This window comes from Rhopalosiphum maidis, chromosome 1 (assembly GCF_003676215.2).
Source record: "Rhopalosiphum maidis isolate BTI-1 chromosome 1, ASM367621v3, whole genome shotgun sequence".
NCBI lineage: Eukaryota > Metazoa > Arthropoda > Insecta > Hemiptera > Aphididae > Rhopalosiphum > Rhopalosiphum maidis.
Genome location: NC_040877.1, coordinates 59,618,362 through 59,640,629, shown reverse-complemented (window position 1 = coordinate 59,640,629; position 22,268 = coordinate 59,618,362). Strand labels below are relative to the sequence as shown.

The 22,268-nt window shown below is 26.2% G+C and overlaps 1 protein-coding gene across 3 annotated transcripts; it reads left to right on the top strand.

Annotated features, from left to right (window-relative positions):
* Positions 1-4,274: 4,274 nt before the first annotated feature.
* Positions 4,275-22,096, top strand: LOC113550393 (neo-calmodulin-like). Of its 3 annotated transcripts, XM_026952185.1 has the most exons (8): positions 6,674-7,350; positions 7,452-7,480; positions 10,115-10,313; positions 11,067-11,210; positions 11,575-11,684; positions 19,747-19,837; positions 19,984-20,040; positions 21,663-22,095. In XM_026952185.1, exons 3-8 carry the CDS (start codon positions 10,136-10,138, stop codon positions 21,755-21,757), a joined length of 675 nt encoding a protein of 224 aa, XP_026807986.1. In that variant the 5' UTR covers positions 6,674-7,350; positions 7,452-7,480; positions 10,115-10,135; the 3' UTR covers positions 21,758-22,095. The 3 variants fall into 3 exon arrangements, with proteins under 3 accessions (XP_026807985.1, XP_026807984.1, XP_026807986.1); XM_026952184.1 differs by lacking the exons at positions 6,674-7,350; positions 7,452-7,480 and adding an exon at positions 4,275-4,397; XM_026952183.1 differs by lacking the exon at positions 7,452-7,480 and having other exon boundaries at positions 6,673-7,350; positions 21,663-22,096.
* Positions 22,097-22,268: the final 172 nt, after the last annotated feature.

Here is a 22,268-nt window from a genome sequence, read left to right as displayed (position 1 = left end):
AGCGTAATATATATTTGTCTATATATTATATCGTACAATATTGTGTGTGTGTATGACGTGTGTTTGTAGATCTCTTATAGAGAAGATTTTATGGTTTTCATTTTTCGATTTAGTTATTAACTCGGGCGACGACAATAATCGCGCAGCACACACTGTTACTGCATTATACTGTTATTGTTATTATTATTGTAGGCAATTACAGTGTACTTAAACGTTAAATGGACCTCACGTAGCGTACGACGACAATCGAAACGCCTGATGAGCGTATTATTACGGTAGCAACGACGCCCCGTAGTCGATTACTCGATAATCTCAAAACGTATTACGTACACGAGTATTATAATATACATAATTGTGATATGAGAGTATAAGAGATTAATGATTGTCGTATTAAAATAAGTATCTTAAAATATAAGCCATATAATGACGTTTTTAAATTAAAACGCTTTCGTTTTTACTAGTTTCAACAATCTATTATAGTCGTATTGATGTTTCTGAAAAATTATTGTTTGAACTGTACATATATTTTACCATGTTTATCGTTTTATCGATACGAATTATTATGAAGGAACTGGAACACTGAGTACCTTCATTGTTATTTTTCACTATGATCTTGAATAATAATTATTATTTATTATAATTTCCATTAAGTTAAGGTATATAAGAGAACGGTTTGGAAAACTTCACGTCACAATTTTGAAACTGATACTTGATAGGTACTTATAACTAGGTAATAAATAAACGACCACGAAAACTATATACGTTGACCAGATGAATATTATATTAGTAGTTAATCATCCAATATATGTATATTTTTGATAAATCTTGTAATGTCTGTTTTATCAGTGAAATATTAAAAAATTCAATACAATATAATAATATATATTATTCTATAAATCTTAATATTGGATATATAATATAACCACATAACATATAATGAAATGTTATTACAAATTTAAATTAACTATAGATAAGGGTAGGTAAATATTTTAAATGATATTGTATAAAATATAAATGTATATTATTTAGAGTTATAATAAATACATTTGATAAAATATTATTAAATAAATTCGTTTTTTTACTATACTCGATACACACAATGAACCCGTGATGTATATCATATGCATCATATTGCGATCGACTATCCACAGACCACAATCGAAAATCGATCACATTACCACATTAAATGCTATTTATTTGCTATGTAAAAACAAACTTTATTATATAATTGCCCATTTAAAACTATCGTTTTATTTTACTGATCAGTTGGGAGATGGATTCTGTGAAGCCAAAATTTAATTTAAACATTTTAAACATTATTTTGATTTTTGACCCAAACTTCAATGACAACATTCAAAAAATGTTCTCTTAAAATATTTTCCAATGGTTATCCATCAAGGTTTATTTAGTTAAAATTATTCTTTTTTTTTAAATTCGAACAATTAGTAATAAGAACATTGTAATTTAACAACTGCAATTTGTTCTAATTCTATAATCGCATTTTTGATTTACTATTCCTGTACGCTAAAGTTGGCACGCAACATTTGTAACCCATTTAGATTCTGAATGATAGGTACGCAATAGGAATGCGTATTATTGATTTCAAATTTGAAAATGTTATCACGTCTAGAACATAAAGTACAAGTCTCGGAGATCTTTAAAAAGTTGTTTATATTTTTAAAAACGACATCTCCTTTAATATCAAACCTAGATAATATATAGGTATATACCAGCTGGTGGTTAGAAAATCTATATAGAATTTGAAATAGGATTTTCCCTTGCAATAACCTTGTAATAGTGTTTGCCGACACACTAAATAAACAAAAAAATTGTTTGTTATACAACCGTAGATCGATGAGTTTTTGCTTTTAGGATTATTAATAAATCGAGGTTAGAAGTGTTGAAACAATAAATAGTTCTAGACATAAGTTTTTTGGTATTAGATAACTATCGCAATTTTTGGTCAACAATTATAAATACTGATAATAACTAAAATGTATATCTGATAAAATGATAAATAACTATTAAATATTCTTATAATATTATTTTACGAAATAAACATTTTTGTAAGTATTTCATAGCATTAAGTTGATATTTGTAAGCTGTTTTATGCTATAATAAAAACAAATAATAAATATTATATAATATTAAAACATTTAAAAAATATGTATTTCTAAAGGTTGTTGATAACAAAATACTTAGGCTGTAGGCCTGTAACATTAAAATAATACATTTATATCAATAAATATAAAAAAAATTTCGAATAAAATCCAGATTGTATTTTTAATGACTCTAATTTTTAATTATTATGTAAAAGATAAACTAATAAGTGCTGGTAGAAAAAAAAATAAATTATAGGTAATTTAGAGCTTTTATTTCATCCTTATAGAATATGATATATTTTCAAAATTTATTTTCGTACTTTTCTGATTTAATATTCAATTACCAGTGTTCACATATTGTACTAATTTTAATTTATGGTGTATTATTTTATTGAAATATTTAAACAATAAAGTGCGTTTTTATCAACACGAATAGGAGAGATCGAGGCTAGTTGTCACACGGTGTGTTGTCAATTGTCATAATATTAATAATTCTGAAACTAGATAGTATTTATATTCATTAATCTGTAATGATATATATATATATATAGTATATCGTTATTAATTTATTAATTAGATTTAATTAATTTTAAAATTTAGCAATTGAAGTGTACTAATTATATATAATTTAATATAACATTTTATAATATTATAATATAATTAATTTTAACATTTGAATTAAGTAGATAAATTAAAAAAATAACTTATTATTAAATGTCATATACACAATACATAGATGTTTTATGAGATACTGTAATCTATGTACTGATTAATAGCATAGGCAGCATCCCACAACTTTTTCTATAAAAGCACAAGAAATACTCAACAATGCGCTCAGTTGCACATCAGGTCAATATCCTGTCACTGTTCATGTATCATATTATTAGTAACGTATATTTTTATGTATAATTTTCGTCTGTATTGATAATTGATAATTCATTAAGTTAATTTGTTATCAAATAGTAGATTGGGGTTTTTTTTACATTAATAACTGACAATTTATATTTGATTTGGCTTAACATTTGGTTTATTTGGAACAACAAATTCCATGCTAATATGACAATCATCCCTCAAACGGGAAAGATTGTCACGAATTCCATACTTAAAAAAAAAAATTTAAAAATTTATTCTGTATAATATTAGTATTTGGTTTTTTAGGATATTCTTAAGATGTAGAATATAGATATAAAGTATTTTGAATAATGTGACAAAGAGTATTTCAAAAAAATAATTGTCTTTAAAAAAATGAAATGAAATGGTGAAAACTAGTGCTGGTCTTCGCCTGCATAAAAATAATTTATTGATTGTGACTGATTTACATAATGTGTGCCTCGTAAATTAAAACGATAAACTCTGTTTTTCTGTTATACGAGTACATAATGTTGAAACCGTATGGATTTAAAATATTTTTAATTAATATAAACGAGTTAGAAAATTACTAAAAAAAATTTTAGTATATCATTATAATCTTTATATATTTAAAATATTTTTAATATTTATAATTAGGTATACTTTTGTACTTACTGTGAATAAAACTTAAATTAATAATTGTAATACTCTATTTTATTGTAAACCGAAAGTTTATTGTTTTAAGATTTAAATATAATCATCAATTTGACTTGATTGTTTATGTACCTAGGTATATGGTTATATACGTTGTAAACTCAATAAAAAATAAATACATTTTGTGAAAAATAAATTACGTAACAACTTATAATACAAGTTAAACCAGTAAACAAGTATTGTATAATATAAATGTATATATATTTACCAAGTTATTATATAAAAGTATAGCAAAAGTGTTCTGTAAATAATAATAATAGAAAAGTTTAAAGGTAATCCATGTAGAGTTTGAATAATACTAATTTATTGAAATACGTTCTCAACACAAGTACCTGGTTTTTATAATGTCTTACGAGTTTATATCGAACTCATATAAAAAATAATGTAATTGTTGCGATCGGAGAAATATAGACCACGCAAAAAAAAATATTAACAGAACTGTGTACGTATAAATATTAATTAAAAATAGTTTTTCAGAGATAAATTTAATCCACTGGCAAACATACGTGGTATCGTATAATATGTAATCATGTAAAGTCAAAAGACAAACATAAACGCAGTCATATAACTTTTCAAAGATGTAGGCACTTAAATAAGATGTCACATAATATTTTGTTCAGTTTTATCAAACACTCAAACATTCAATACATTACCTGTTGTTAAATTATTAACAGTTCGTTATAGGTTGTTTGAATATTGTTGTGTGTTGTCAGTTTTTAAATAGTTATCATGGTAAGTTTTATATATTTTTTTTTTGTTTTTTGTAACCGATAAGTATAATTTACTAACTGATCTATTTTACGTATTTTTATTTGATTTTTATAAACGTATTGAAGCATCAAAGAACATTATAATAATTGCCTTTTATGTTAATCGTTAACCAGGTTTTTAAACAGCTAATAAAACCAATAATTCAGAATTTAAGAATTTAATTCGTTTTAAAAATAAAATATGAAAATATTAATTTAACTTAAAAACATGAAAAATTAACAATTATATTAAGTTTATATATTAAATTATAACATTAATAATGGAGTATGTGACCATTTAATACACTTGTGTGTTTCTGCTAAACACACGTGAAACATAACAAATCTACGTATCGGATTCTAATTATAATTTATTTATAGTTGATATTTGACCAAATTTTCATATTACCTATAGAATTTGTATGGTGGAGACTGGAGATTATACACTGTGCCTTACCGGAGAATTTGTTTTCATATTTTTAGTTATAAATTAGTTAAATGAAGTACTTTTTATACATAATCTTTTCAAATTAATATATCTTAATTTAAATAAATATGTATACATACGAGTATATAAAAGAACTCCACGCTCAGGTACAGTTTAAATTCTCTTCTATACAAATTCAATAATATCTGTGCAAGTTCGCTGTAAAATATTTTATAAATAAACTGTAGTAAAAATCTATTATGTATAGATTTTCTATGCTATGCGTGTGCACGACAAAAATAACACGTGTGGGCATAGCGTCCTTTTAAAATAATTTTATAATATACAGGTACACTGAAAGTTAAGCATCATATTCAATATGACGTATTGTACTAACTCGATATATGTTCACTAATTTTACAATCCTACAAAATTTCAAGGATTACTATATTGTGGTTACATGTATAGATTTATTATTGGTAAATTATTTGAGGAGTAGATGAAAAGGGTTACCTTCTATTCAAGATATTTTTACACAAAATAAGAAAAAAAATGTAATATACTTTTTAATTTAAAATTTTAATTTTAGTCAATAGTATCATTTAGGTTTACTCGTCGTTGTATTATAAGTAGCGATATTTAATGGAAAAAAAACCGCGTTTAGGATAGATACATAATAATTAATATTATATATTATGATATATTACGTGCCGTGGTCGAGATAGTATTATTAAAGTTACTGCGCGCGAAATCTCTTGGAACGAAATAAAATAAAAATACTATAGCAGGCGCTTACGTCACATAATATTGTATAAAATAATCGACAACAGATCGCTGTGAGCCCGCGTTATATAATACGTGTATATTGTCGTCGGCGAGAAGAAATATTTAATAAAAAATAAAGGTCTTATGTATACATAGATACAGTTTATATACACTTATGGTACATTGTATGAGATTATGTACACATATATTATGTACAAACGTATTGTACCATATATATATATATATACGTGATAATATGACTGTTGCGTATTATTATATGGCTGTGTGTGTGTGTGTGTGTGTGCGCGCGCGTGTGTATGTACATTATAAATATTAGTGTCATCTGTTTGGGTAATCGATTTTCGAGCGTGCGAGCGTGAAATAAAAAAAAACCGAATGAAATAAGTGAAAAATAAAAAACTCGCTCTTATCTACGTCGCAACTAGCCGACTATAAAAGCTAAAAGGGATGATAATGCGTTATATATATATATATATATATATTTATTGTCGGATTATTATAGAGGGATGCGGCCGACACGGAAATAGAGAGGAGAAAAAGTCATCACCTACGATAAGGTTCATATAAATAATACCTAATATATTTATATATTATACAATTTTGGCCCGCGGTGTACATACATAGACTTTAAGTATATATTATTTTTTATACTATATATATATACACCGAAGGAGAGAAGAGCAGCGGCGACGATATAAGGCGTGGTGCAGCGGCGATGGCACGAAGATTTGTCGTCGCCGACACTGCCGCTGAAAATTCGATATATCGGGGGGCGGGTCGGACGGACGCGGATGATGGAAACTCTTCTTTACCCTTTCGGCGGCGGCGGCGTAGAAAAACGAGCACGCGCGGGAGAGTGAGAGGGAGAGGGGGAGAGAGAAAGAGAGAGAGAGATAGTGCGTAAGAGAGAAAGAGAGAAAAGAGCGCATGCGATTTTTCGTTTTAAAAAAAAAAAACCCCCCCGAGTTTCGGATAAACTCGGTGTTCGAGTGCCCGCCACCGACGCCGCAGCCGCCGACGCCGCCGCCGCGTGAGCGTTATATCGCCCGCCGCGATTACAAACGCTCGTGCAGTAGTCGTCATGCAGCATCTCCGGGACCCGGCAAAAGACCATCACAGTACGTGAACACCGCACAACTGCTCTCTATCGCGACACTATATATTATTATATCCGCGTAGTACGAGACACCCTTCCCCGGCACCGAGTACACAAATAATACACACATTCAACTATAGTAATTCGTACACCATCGTATACCAAACAGTCACCATCACAAACGTGTATTTTTTTTTTTTTACATTATCGTATAGAAAAACGTATGTATTTGTCGTTTTGATTTGATCATACACTGCAACGTTTAGCGTAGAGAATCGCACATCATTCGCATACACGAAGAGAGGGAGAGTGGATAGATATTTCGATGTAAACAATAATTATTTTAAAATAATACAATACGAGTAAATTTGAAAATACAAAAACAGGTTTTGCGTTGACGCAATTCTCGAGTTTTTCGAGCGCACAGATCGTACAGAACATTACTATAATCTAATAATTATAATTCATTTTTTTCTTTTTTTTTTTACTCGTTTGAGTGAATATCATTGGTTAAACTGTATACCACGCATATTAAAAATAATATTTAACATGGATGGTAAAATATCTTCAGTATTCGAAAAATACTTTTCGCCTTCCCCATTGGTGAACCAAATAAGGAATTTTGTCGTGAGTACTTTTAATTAATAATATTATTATTATTATTATTATGTATCGGTACATATGTCTAATATTATAATACAAAAATATTAATTTGTTTTTTGTATTAGTTTAACGAACGAGTTGTATTGCATTTTAGGTATGTAATTAAAAATAAAATCTAATTAGTATAACCATGAAAATTAGTTTTTATGCTTATTCTATGCATATCATTACAGTTTTTCAAAATATTATTCATAACACAATTTAAAATATATATATTTATAAAAAAAGCTTAAATTTTTATTTTTATTTTGAAGAGCATAATAATTAAAAATATTTAACATGATTTGTCATTACACAATAACCATACAATGAGGAAATATAAATGAAAATTTGTAATATCCATATCTTCTTATTTGGCACGGACATTATGTTTAAACAATTAATAGTGTTTGGATTCTATCTTAACACTGCTTTTAATTAGGTCTAGGACAGTTTGGTTTAAAACCATGCACTTTCATTTGCTACGGCAGTCGTCAAAATAATTAAAAATAATAATGATATTGAAATTGGCAAATAAAAGTTCATCATTACTCTTCACAACAAAACAATATTTTAAAAATATTTTTAAATAACTCAAATTTAGTAAAGGAAATATACATGATTACAAAATATTCAAGGTATTATAAAAAACTTGACTTTTTAAACCTTATGTGTGTTTTAATTACTTTTGTACAAGTTTCAAAATTATTAAATTTTCATTATTTGTACATAATAATACAGTTCAAAAATGAAATTTTATCGAATTTTATGAAAATTTTTTGAAAAAAAATGTATTAAAAAAAATCAAATATTTTTATTTCATATTAAATGTATATTATGATGTAATAAGACAGTATGATTCAGAGGTTAATAGGGTGTTTGTGCGTGTGAATCATGTTGAATTAAGATAACATTTAAGGGTTGAATACCGTTTAAAAGGTATAATAGCTAGATAAGGAAAAAGTTTTCAATACTATAAAGCAGTTCTTAATTGATTTATCTACATTCGAGATTCGAGAATAATACGTATACTTACCTATTATAAATGAAAATGTTTTTTTTCTTTTTTTAACAAAAACGTGATATTTAAAATATAATTTACAACATATTAATTAAAAATATACATTTTACAATAAACCGTCTTCTGATATATTATAAAACTGCGTATTCGACTATTCAAGGGACTGGTAAAATTATTATTTTCAAAACTTTAAAATTTAAACAATAACGGATCGGTTAATATTTTATTGTGTGGTAATTATTTTGAAATTTAATTGGGATAGAGTTATTTATGAATTTATTGTGTTTTTCGTAATTTTATAAAAAAATATACAATTAATCGTTTTTATTTTTAATATCAACTGTATAATGGTCCGTATATTAGGTCCTTACTCCCAATACTTATATAATATTATCCAACATATTTTTAAAGAAGTTATATCATATATAGGTATAGTAGTATATTAAATAAATAAAGTGGTAGACAGTTTTAAATTGACCCTTTTCTTTCATTGCATTAATTCTCGTTTATTATTCTTTGTGATCGAATTCTATACTAATTATATTATGCGGTATTGTGGGTATCTATTCTTTGGTACTTATATACAATCGTCTCTCAGTTTGTAATAACATTATACTTATTCTTGTTTCCACGATAACAGCAGTTTAAAAACCATGACTTGTAAACCATTTATTATTGTAATAGAAACACTAATCACTACAAAAATATATTCCTTTATACATAAGTATGTGATAATATGCACTATACAAAATGTATATTAACCATTATAGATATACTCAACTTGATAATGTATTATTAAAGGATTAAAAGGCTATGTTTATGCTTGGTGAATCACCAAGTATATACAATATACGGCGAGTAAAATACAACATAATTAAACGCTAATTTATTATCAATAATTATCGATACATAGGGATTGTCAAATTACGTTTTCAATAAATTTTTATTTGTTACGCAATCAAAACTAAGATAGGTAATAATAGTTATTATTATAAATATTTGCATATAATAAATTTAAGAATTTAGAATATATATATAATACAATATGCGGTTCTGCACAAGTAACCAATGATAAAATACGTATATACACGGTTCTTCTGTTTTTAGAATAATCATAATTAATAAGAGAATAAACGATAATATGTACAACACATTTCATGTCTCATGACTATTTTTTAATATGTGTAAGCTTACTAGTCGGAAAAAATTTAATACAATAATTTATTGACAAATGCCGTAGAATGTATCTCTATACGACTATGTTCATAAAAGTGTTCCATATTCAACATGAAAAGAGGATACGGTAATCTCCTAAAATTGTTCCAACTATATCTAGATGACTCTTGATGTATACCTAAGATGAGCAGATTTACTGGTAAAGATTAAAGAATACCTATGCCGGAAACAGCTGTATCCTATTCTTTTTACCTATTTATTACTCTTAAGCGCACAAGACACAAATAAATATATGTAAGCCGTACGTACGTTCTGTAAAAATGATTGAATTCACTATTAAACATAACATATTATAGTTTTAACTGATTATGTATTAAATGCAGTGTTTTATTCGTCACCCACATCACATAATAAATTATACAAAAAAGGATTGTCTTATAACATTGTTATACTATAGTAATATAATATTTTAATAAGTATAATTAGTCATTTTTTATATCAGTTTTGAATATGTAGCTTGTTGTACTGTATACTGTATATTATATAATATAGAATCGGCAAATAGACGAACAAATGCCACAAAACGTAAGCGCACAACCAACAGTAACGAAACACCACAGTAATAATGTAGTGAACGGCACCACTCCGAAACCCACAAGCAATGAAAAACCAACGGAAATCCAAGTACATCCACAACCCACTCAGCCTACCGATAGAAACTTAGTGCACGTTACTAAAGCACAAATGAAAGGTGACGTGACATGCTATAAAACGAAAAAATTATGCAAACACGATAAAAATAATATAATATTATGAACATTTTGACTCGAAAAATAGTATACGAAAAGAATAATTCTCATATAATTAATAATTATCATCCTGACTTATTAATCGCTTAAATTTGATATAATAAAATGTGATTCAATACAACGATGTATATTATATCTCGGTACATTATGTATTGATTTTATATTTCAATATTATGCCATATTTCATCATTGGACATAATTTAATCGTCCCATTTACGACTTATGCGTAGATTTCTGTATTTAAGAGGATTAAAAATTAAATTTGGAGTTAATCTTTGATGTGTGGGTATTATGTTTTAAAAAATAAAAAAATATCACTATTAAACTTTGAGTTATTATGTGTACCTACTTAATGTAATTAATTACTTGCTAGGAATGTATTATTCTACGGTGAAAATGTAAATATATAATCTTTTCGGGGTAGCAGCATTTATCCGAATAAATGGACAACAATTCATTAAACTTAATTTTATACTTTTTAATTTAATTGCTTGTACTCAAATTATACGACTATTTATTATTAAATTACAAAACTTAAAACGTTAAATTGCGTGGTTAAAAACAATGTTCTTTTCGTTTACATTTTTCGAGGTTTTTTTTATTTTATTTTTGATATTATTTTTAGATAGGCACCTAATAATAATATTAATATTTTATATAAACTAAAACTAATAGATTTGGCTTCTTCGTTGTAGAATTTCAAGAAGCGTTTAGGTTATTTGATAAAGACGGTGACGGCAGCATCACGAAAGAAGAATTGGGTCGAGTTATGCGAAGTCTCGGACAGTTCGCTAGAGAAGAAGAATTGGAAACAATGTTACAGGAAGTCGACATTGATGGTATATATTATGCCTTAATTTTATTAATTTATATTTTAGAATAGAGGGTTGAACTGTTGAGGGTTAAGAAATCAAATCGAACCAAACTTGAATGATTAAGCTGAAACTACGTCGGCCTATATTAATATAATATATTGCATAAATTAAGGCAAAGTAAAATAAAAAAAAAATTAATATATTTATAATTTGTTTTAATAAACTATAATATAGCAATTTAAGAGTGTGATTTTTAGGTTATGTGGGTACCTAGCCTATAATGTTTCTAATTTTTAGCCTTTAATAAAAATAATTATCAAGTGATTAATAAATTATACCAAACATTTAATGAAATGGGTAATTTTTATCATGTTCCACAATGTTATAGGCGACGGAGCGTTCAGTTTTCAAGAGTTTGTGGAAATCGTCTACAATATGGGTGGTACGGCAGAAAAAACCGCGGATCAAGAGGAAAAAGAACTCCGAGATGCATTTAGGGTACGTTTAAATATTATATATTAGTAGTCATTTTATTTTCAATAATATTCGATACCGCGAGTGGTTTTAAAATGTAATAATAAATTATAAAACAAATCATAACAATTTTTTAATTTATAAATTTATATAGTCCAGACTCTTCGCAGTAAAACGTAAAACTATATATTTTAGTCACCTCTGTTACATACTTACATACTACCAATAAGTTTTAAAAATATTAAAAATAGTTCTCACTGGTGGAAATTCGTGGTTACCTAGTGAGAAAAACATATAATAGTGTATTAAAACGTTTTAAAAGTATTTTATGACACCATGTTGATACTATTAAAAATATTTAAACAATATTAATATAAAATTATATAATAGAATGCAAAGTGGCAATTAAACAAGTATAAGAAGCATAACTTATATTGTCGACAAGACTTGAGATATACAACTATAATATATAAGTAATGAAAATAATAATTGTTTTATGTAAGTACCACGTTTCAATGTACCTTCCTGTAATACGATATTGTGTTATGCTTATCAGAAAAACAGTAAACTATCATAAATGCCATTGATTGCATTGCATTTAAATTAAATTAAATTTTTCACTTCAAGACATTGTATGAAATTATTTATTTTTTGAGTTTTGACGATAACTCATACCTAATTAAATCTTTTTGCATTTATTTATTACTAACATATTTTTAAAGCGTTGACAATTTTTTTTTTTTTTTTTTTGTGTATATTTACATGCATCATGAATTCGTGATACTCTTGAGTTTAATTTACGAGGACGGCGTTTTGGAACCTACAAATTTATAATAATATGATCTCAGTATCTCACATGTTCGTTTCTGCCATTATATGTAGCGTCTTGTATAGTATTAATATATATTTTATGTCTTGATATTCGCGTTTCCTCACGGCTCATACATCGTGTAATGTGGTGCGGCCATCACTTAGGTTTGAAAAATAAAACCAGCGTATACGTATACTTTTATATTAAATTTAAAAATCCATTAAAAATGTATAGGAGAGATATAAAAGATAAACTGTTCGTTACACAGTTTGTGTATGTGTATAACGATCAGCGATATACGTTATTACAAAAGGAAGGTATATATATATATATGTATACTATGGTTTTATAGCCATTAGCCTATATATATATAAATATACATGGGAATTTACAATGATAATACAATATATAATACTATTTTATTTATGAGGTCTTTGGTTTAACGTCCCGAGGGTAAATAAATGCATACATTAAAGTTCAGAACAATACAACTTTTGACTTTCGACTCGGAGTGGGTCTTATAAAATATTCAACGCACTCTGAAACCACTGCATGCGATAACTATTGAAACGAGTATATGTTTAGTGCCTACATCATCAAATGCTGAAATAAAATTATTACTTTGCGGCATTATAATATCTCGAACAAATATATTTGTTGCCTATAATAATACCTGCAGCTTCAGACATTAATAATAATAATCGATAGTTTGGATCGAAAAGTTGTTCATAGTTCATAATATATATATACCACGATTGCGTCATGACACAATTCGTAGGCAGCAAGTACAGTCGATATTATGTTTGCTTATAAATTGTAATCACTATGAAATACTAAACCAAAGGTTTTGTAATAAAATACGACACTTTAATATTCGATTACCGTAACTCTGTATGAGTTATAATTACGATATTCTTCGGAGTAGATACGAATAATAATTATCGTAGTGTAGCCGCGTTATAGTTAGGTACATTATGTCGAAGTATAAAAATAACAAAACTAATTGTTTTAAACACATTATGTGTTGTAAATAATAATTTTAAAAAAATGCGATTCTCAAAATACAAGGACGTGTAGATTTAACAAAATATTAAATTTATATAAATCAATAATGTTTTAAATGTTCAGAAAAATCACACAATCGTACAAGGCATTCACGATATAATTCTTAAATAGTTAATAAATTTTCACCAGTGAAAACTTTAAATCACAGAAAAATATAAATATTAAATGCTTACTATTTAAAATCTGTTTATAAATAAATTATTATTTAAACTACAAAATCTAAGGTCAAATCATTGAATACATATATACGTATATATATATATATATATTCATAAACCGTGTTTTAGGAGGCGAGTATGTTTTAGACAGTCATTAAATAAAAGTAATATTAAATTGTGACATTATAAAAATCATTATTACATGATAACTGCAGGTATCGTCACAACTGGAATTTTGAATTATCGTAAAGCACGTTCTAGTTTAACCTTGAGCATTAATATATTTTATTCAAATCAAAAATTCATTTTTTTTATTTTATGTTTTAAAGATAGTGTAGAGTTTATAATACAAAATAAATAGGTAGACACAAGAACTTTTGCTATTTACATGTCAAACGCTTTTAAACGTATTGTAAACTTTTTAAGTATAACATTTAATCTTACATAAATTCACATTAAGTACTTGTGGATATTTTATATATATTATTTACAAACAGTTGTATTAAAACTTTTAAAAATACAAAATGGTTTTAAAATAAAAGCAAATAAACATTTTTATATGTCTGTTTAAAATATTTAACGATTTTTCTTTTAAATTGTGAACTGGAAAGTTTTTTTTTCATCTTAGCTATACTAGGAAACCAGAAAAAAACTAATTAAAACAAAAATATAAAATAAAACAGTCGGTATTTTTTAACATACCAAACATGTATTTTAATTATAAGAACATTAAGAAAAGTGGAACGGTAAAATTAAATATTTCAAACAGTTAAAATTAAAATCATAATCAATTAAAAATAAAAATAGATCGAAATCGCAAAAATCTATATTTTTTTTATAAGGCTTGGAAATATAACGCTCGTTATACTTAGTGGGCTTTACGTGAGGTATTATATGGTTCCTAGCAGATTTCAATATCGTATGGGTAATCACAAATTGTGAGTGGATTGTGCAAAACTGTTTTAAATATTATAATGTATTCCACTTTGCATCTGCAGAAGCGCAAAACGCAAGTTCCAGTAGTATAAGACTACGGAGGCCTGCAGACTGCTAAAAACTAGTTTTGTTTATCTAGTGTTATACTACTACAGCTGTCTTAATAAATACAACTATTGCAATATAACCCTCTAAGTTTATTTTGTATCATAAAGGATGTCATTATAAAATATGAATTCGATAATTATAGTAAATATTTACCAAATACGAGGTAGGTAATAATAGACTATAGTTAGACACCTAAACTGTTTTTAAAAGATTAGTATGTTTTACCTGTGAGCAGGCACGTATACAAAAACAAATTTCGGGTGGGGGGGAGGTTTTACAAAATTTAGCAATACAAATTGTGCCACAACTTAATAAAACAATTTTTTTCTCGTTACTCGAAACTATTTCGGGGGGGGGGGTGAGCCCCAAACCCCCCTTATATACGTGCCTGCCTGTGAGCTACGGGCCACAACATTCGTTATTATAGTCTCGATTCATAATAAGATTATACTTTGGGAAAACCGTATTGTATAGGTAAAGGCGTATTAGTGTACTACGCGCTATTTACATGCATTATCTAAGATTTAATAATAATATAATATACGAAGGTATTAAATTTGAGTATTACTTATATACAGGGCTTGGAAGTTCTAGCAAATTCATTTTTTCTTGGTTCGTCCTAGAACATCCAAAGTAAGATACAAATATGTTTCACACTTCTCTGATGTCATACACATAATTTTATTTTACTATTTTTTGCATATTTACGGTTTTTACTGCTATTTTGCTAATTTGGAGTTTTAAGTGCTGTTTATGGGCATATTTTTGAAAACTAAATTTAGTTAACCTACCAAACAGCCGTCTACGAATATGTGAACGAAAACAAATTGCTATATTTTAAGATGGTGTCAGTCACATTGCACTATCGCACTATCATTAGATTAGTTGTATTATCGTGCTGCAGTCGTATTCCTGTCGATACATACCATCATATTCTATGAAAAACATTAAAAATCTGTAAAATTAAATTAAATTTCATGTTTAAAAAAATTTGTTGAAAATTTTATTTTGCATATTTTCCAATTTTTAGTGCTATTTATAGCGCTGATATTAATAATTTCATGTGCATATTTAAGCGCTAAAAATTAATTTTTTTAGTGCTATAACTTCCGAGACCGTAGATTGGTGCCTAATAACTTATCTACTGTTTATATATTATATTCAATATTTATGAAATCAGAAGCTAAGAAATAAATACATTTTACAATGACATGAATAGTTTTTTTTTTTGCATATAATAATGTATAGAAACGTAAAAGAGCTTTTGGTTTCAAATTAAGAGTTATTTGGCATTTTGGAGGCTGGAGAAGAACTAAAAGTAAAACAATTGTATGTAATACTATGTTTTGACGAAATCGATTAACTTTTTTTTTGTAATTCAAAAATGAATAATATAGTCACGAATTGATATATTTACAAAATATTAATATTAGCTCTATAGACGAGATGTAATTTTAAAAATATCGTAGCTCTTATCGTGTTATTTATAGATATTAAATGGAATAATCGAATTTTTTTCAATTTAACGAAAAAAAATTGTTGTATTTAAATAATAATTTGAAAATGTGATACCACTTACTTTATTAGCTGTTTTTATAAAAATTAAAAATAGGAATGGAAAGTACATGGTCATTATTTTTTTTTTCGTAATTATTATTTATTGTCAAATTACGAAAACTTAAAATAATTTTTTAGTTAAAAACACATTAATTTACAAGGTTCCTCGTAAATTGTTCTTAACGAAATTAAAAAAAAAAGTTGAGCGTCAATTTATATTTATTTTTATAAATGTTTGAATAAAAAATGTTGAAGTAATTAAATATTTCAACGAAAAATAACGATTTTTCCTTAAACAATTTTAGTTATTTTGTTGTAATTCAGTAATATTCTAACCGTAAGGTAGTGGTTCTTAAGTTTATTTTGTTCACTGCAATATCCTAACCTTGAGTGTTTTATAAAAATCTCGGGACGTTTTACATACTATAATATGTATATGTTTAAATGATTCATATTTTTAGTAATATTTAAGGCCAGTTCATGGAACACTAGTGTTCTGCGGTACATCGGTTGAGAACCACTGCTTCAAGGACTTTACATTTTTCGTAGTATTATTATTTTATACAGTCATTAATATTTTATATTATGATTCTTATTCAAACCGTTCTTTGGTGGGTATATGGTCAGTATTATAACTTATAAGCAAGTAAGCACCTATTTAACTAAAATAATATAATATAATATTATGTGATATTTTCAAAAAAACTTTATTCAACTTACTCTATCGCTAAAAGAAAAATAAGTTACTAATATTAAATAATATAAAATAATTCTAGACATAAATTCATCCCATTCATAATATAATCGTTTATCATATACATATACAGGCATATACAGGTATATAGGCATATTATGTATAATTAGTCTAATATATTATGTTTTTATATGCTTTAATTCAAATTTAATACAACCATATTATATTGACTTAATCATTGGTGAAGATCACTCGAAATCTACTATACAGCATGAGCAGATTAATTACCCCCCTGTTTATACATCGATTATTTTAGTACTTAATATATTATGATAACCTATATTAATTACTAATTAGCCATTAGTGTTACACCAGAAATTACGATTCAAAGTTCGTTTGCATAAAAAATAGTTGTAATCACTTCTATAATACTATTCAAAGTTCAAAATAATATATATAGTTTTAAAATAGTAATTGTATAACTTGTTTAAGTTCATAAATAAAAAGTATTTTTGGAAATTTTCTATTATAATAAATAAAATTAAAAATATAAATATTTTTTTTACATAATTTAATCCTGCTTATTGTGTGTATAATTATAGGTAAATAATTACTATTTTAATATATTATTTTATTTTACGGACAACTGTCCAATTTAAACAGAGTAGTATAGGAAATAATAATAACAATAGTGAAAAGAATATAAGTAATGAGTAATGGTTAACACGTTTGGATAAACGGTTTAACATTACACAATAATAAATAATATAAACAATATACGTAATACGCATAAAGACGTCAAAGGCTAATGGCAATCAATAATTATATATAAGTAGTAATAATGAAATAATTCAGCTCAATTTAAAACGAGAAAGAAGGGTCGGTATTGGCAATGCGCATAAGACGGATAATAGGAGAGTTAAGATAGTAGTTTGAGGAAGAGAATGGAATATGGAATGGGACTATATTCTATATTATATACACATAATATAGGTAGTGTTCTAATGTTTGTTATTTGCAAGCTAGCTACTATACGGTGCATATTGCATAGTTGTAGTGTGAAATGATGTATTATAATTTATAGTGGAGTAATATCGATCTATAGACCTAACCTATTGATTTCATCTAGTACAAGTGTACACTGTACTGTAGTATGTAAACAAATGTACAAGAAAAGTATTTGATTAGTATTTTTATATAGATATGTGACACAAAACTATTTACAGTTATTTGTTATTTTTCAATCCTGTTAGTAAATTCGATAAAGGTTAAATGTATTTAATAATATTTATCATACACGATCGCGATACATCTATAATTTCAAATAATTTAAAAAACTATCTATATTAATTATTCACGCAGGTATAAATTTTTGTTACGTGTAATATATAAAGTCAATACAATCAAAATAAAGACTATAAGTAAGACTACAAGACTACTAACAAATATGATATGATGAAAAAATATTTTTGATGAAAGGGGCTACTTATTGAAAACATTTTTTAATTTATTACTTTATTTATTTATTCTTTTTTTTATGAAGTCCTGTACTTAATAGATCATCACAATACAATTTCAAACTTGTGCATTACTTAGCATTTTAGATGATTACCCGGTATTGTAGCAGAAGCCAACATTTTAATTTGAGAGGATTCGTATGAGAAGTGGTTTTTAAATTTTTTATAAAAAAATTTGGCTTCAAGGTTTATTGTTTTAAACCTGTAAATAGGATATAATTTTAAACGAAAGGATTCGCATTCGTTTATTTTTTTTTTTTGAAAAATGTTTTGGAAGATTTGAATTTTATTAACATTCGATTATTCGTCTTACATTATTGGTAAAGTTTCATAAAGTTTCGTTTCCATGCATGGAAGTGTATTTATTATTGAGTATTATGCGCGGGTGATTATTTAGAGCTAGTCTAAAAATTATGATATGGTGGGCCCAAGATAATCTTTTATCAAGTATTAAACCAAAATATTTTACTGAGATGGAATGAATATATCATATAGAGAAACATTAGGCGAAAATCTGAGGGTAAAAGTAGTATGAACAGATTAGTTTTGAACAACTTCAACGCCATCATATTCTGGTAAACCAATTTTCCATAGGTAGTAATGGTAGTATCTACTATCTATACATTTGAGAATTAACTTTCAAGTCGATGGTATGATAGCCGATTAGGATGCTTATTTAGCTTTGTATGGACACTATAGCCTATAAGTGCAAAATAAGAACATTTTAGAAGTGCATTAAATATGTGTAAGATATGGATAACTACATTTTTTTTGGAGACTTCGGGCTTACTTCAGCAGTAGGCAATGAAGTCAAACCCAACTGATTTATTAACTCAGTATTTTTGAATGCTATGTTTTATATAATTTGGCGTGAATGGTTTGACTGTAACTTGTAAGTTAAATAGAGAAATAGCCTAATTTAAAAATATTGTATTTATCTTCAGTCTTCACTCATTATTTTGCATGTAGGGTAATGCGTGTTTAATTTAAATGTTGACATTGTAAAAATATATTCATACCTAATACAATAGTGCAGGATACAAATGTAATGTCTATGTAATTTAGGTATCAAAAGTATTTAAGCACTAGACATTTTTTTTTTTTAGAAGATAATCCAATAAATTGTAATATACAAATATACAATACATTGAAGTTTTCAAGTGTTTTTTTTCTCCGAAAAACATAAAAAGTATAAGTATCAAGTAGGTAGTTATACTAAACCAAATTAATGTGGTTTCAGGTATTTGACAAACATAACAGAGGATATATAAGTGCGTCGGATTTAAGAGCCGTCCTTCAATGTTTGGGCGAAGATTTATCAGAAGAAGAAAGTAAGTAACTACTAACTAGGTATATATGTAAAGTTTAAAAAAAGTATCAATTAAAAAAGGTACTTACCAACTAGGTACCTATTATAAATATTAGGCAGGTATTAAATGTTTTGAATAATTTTTTTTCCTTGTTTTATTTATTTTAGTTGAGGATATGATCAAGGAAGTAGACGTGGATGGTGATGGAAGAATCGATTTTTACGGTAAGTACCTACATAAATACCAAAGATGTCGGATACATTTATTGTTACATTGAATACGAGTATATTGTATAGTGTTGTATACAAACGCAGTATAACAAAATGCAGTCACACAATCATGATTTATTTTATTTGCCTACTTATATGATTGAGTGACTTTAGCTGTTACGCGGACATATAGTACCTATAGTATATACCAATTACCTATACCTGCCCATGTCCCATACCCACTACAATGAAGACAGTGTAAATAATGATGATAGGATTGATATAGATTTAGATCTTAATTGGCTTGGGTATTGATCTACTACAGAACTTTAGTAGATAATAGTTTTTTTAAATATAAAACTGTTTATTAATATTTATAATTCGTACATTCAATCAATGTACGCATAGTGTATGGCTATATTTTAAATTAAAGTAATATTTTTTTTAAAATAATATCAAATATATAAACATAATAAAATAGGTAGGTATGTATGTAGATATTTTAGTTAGTACCTATGTCAAAAAATATACTATGTACCTATTACATAAGTGATCAGGACTTTAAAGTTCATAATTGTTCATACATACTAATAATTTATTTTTTCCGTTGGTTCTTTATGATCTAGTCGTTCTAACACTAGATACCTACTTAATTGGCGATAATTATATAAATAATATATATTTATAGTAAATTTAGTATAAGTTTTTTGTTTTTATGATTTTCTAGTATTGAACTTTAAGACAAAGATTGTCTACTTAGGTTTTATTGGATAAGATTTTATTCTTAAACATATAAGTAGCACAAATACTATATTGTACATATAGGTATCTTCTAATCTACTTACCTAGTTTATATTTAACTTTAATTTAATTGTTTATTCTATAATAAGCAATCAGTCAAATTCTTTGATTGTAAAATCATATTCATATTAATATCAACATTTTTAATTTTTATAAGCCAATAAATGCTAATATTTTGAACAAGTAGAGGTTTTATTTTTTGTGCTATCTTAGCCAGAATAAAATTTACAAAAAAAATATTCTGATAATAAGTAAACAAGCTGTCATCATTTTAGTACTTTTCACTATTAAGAGTCACCAAATACTACTTTTTTTTGAGAAATATATAAGAAATTTTACTCATTCAGTAAGTTTTTGGGACCCTTTGAAATACAATGTAATTTAGTAGTTATAAAATATTTTTAACCAATGAAAAATCAAAATATTAAATGTAAGCTTTTATATCTCACCATAAGTTCATAAAAAATGTAATTTCTTGACTGCGGACCGCATAAAATATGTTCATTGCCTCACTGGAGATTGATTAGTGACATTTAATAAATAGCAATTAACTGAAAAACAATTTTTATGTAAAATATAATATGCATTTTACCCATTTAGTGACTAATTAATATTATTTCATTGAATGTTATCACTTTATCTACTTATATATTTAATATTAAAATTAATTTTATTAGTACCTATATTCAAATACTGATAACACTTTTTTGTTTAATACAAGTAATAAATAAAATAAAATAGTTTTTAATATCATAATTAAATTAGCAAAAATAGAATATTGAAAATGTATGTACATAATTATTATCATTTTCAAAAAACTATATTATATTTTTTAGAATTTGTGAATGCTCTTGGAGAACCAGGAGATGATTATGATGAAAACGATGAAGACGAAGAAGACATTTACCCCCAATTGGACATTCAAACATAGTTTTAAACAATTACACGTCTTAATATTATAATAAATTCAGTAAAAATTGAATTATCAAAAATGATAACAATATTTTTTGTAAACTTAGGTTAAAATGTTAAGAACATACCCATTTTGTAATTTCTATCAGGAATAAACACACCAATATCTGTTTTAATTTTGCCAACTAATGATCTCTATTAAGTAAAACATATTTTACTATAATATCAGTATAATACTGTAGTATTGTTAAGTAATTTATATCATTTTCAATGTTAATATATAAATTAATCGTTTAATGGTACAATCAGTAATTCAATTTAAGACCCAATAATTTATCAAAAACATATTATATCATTAATTTTACTTCATGTATAAATTTTAGTCAAAAACATTCAGTTATATGTTATAAGTTGTTATAACTATTTATTTAAGAAACTATAAAAATTATTGTTTATTATTATAATAGTGTACGAACCTATTTACTTCCATGGAAGATAATTTATAAATAGAAAATGTTAAGGTAACTTAA

What these genes read in the sequence shown, in the direction of transcription:
- LOC113550393 (XM_026952183.1), top strand. Translation starts at nt 7,273, where the DNA reads ATGGATGGTAAAATATCTTCAGTATTCGAAAAATACTTTTCGCCTTCC. An exon ending in ACAGGAAGTCGACATTGATG is followed by an intron (nt 11,211 to 11,574) that starts GTATATATTATG and finishes ACAATGTTATAG; the next exon opens with GCGACGGAGCGTTCAGTTTT. An exon ending in TGGAAGAATCGATTTTTACG is followed by an intron (nt 20,041 to 21,662) that starts GTAAGTACCTAC and finishes TATATTTTTTAG; the next exon opens with AATTTGTGAATGCTCTTGGA.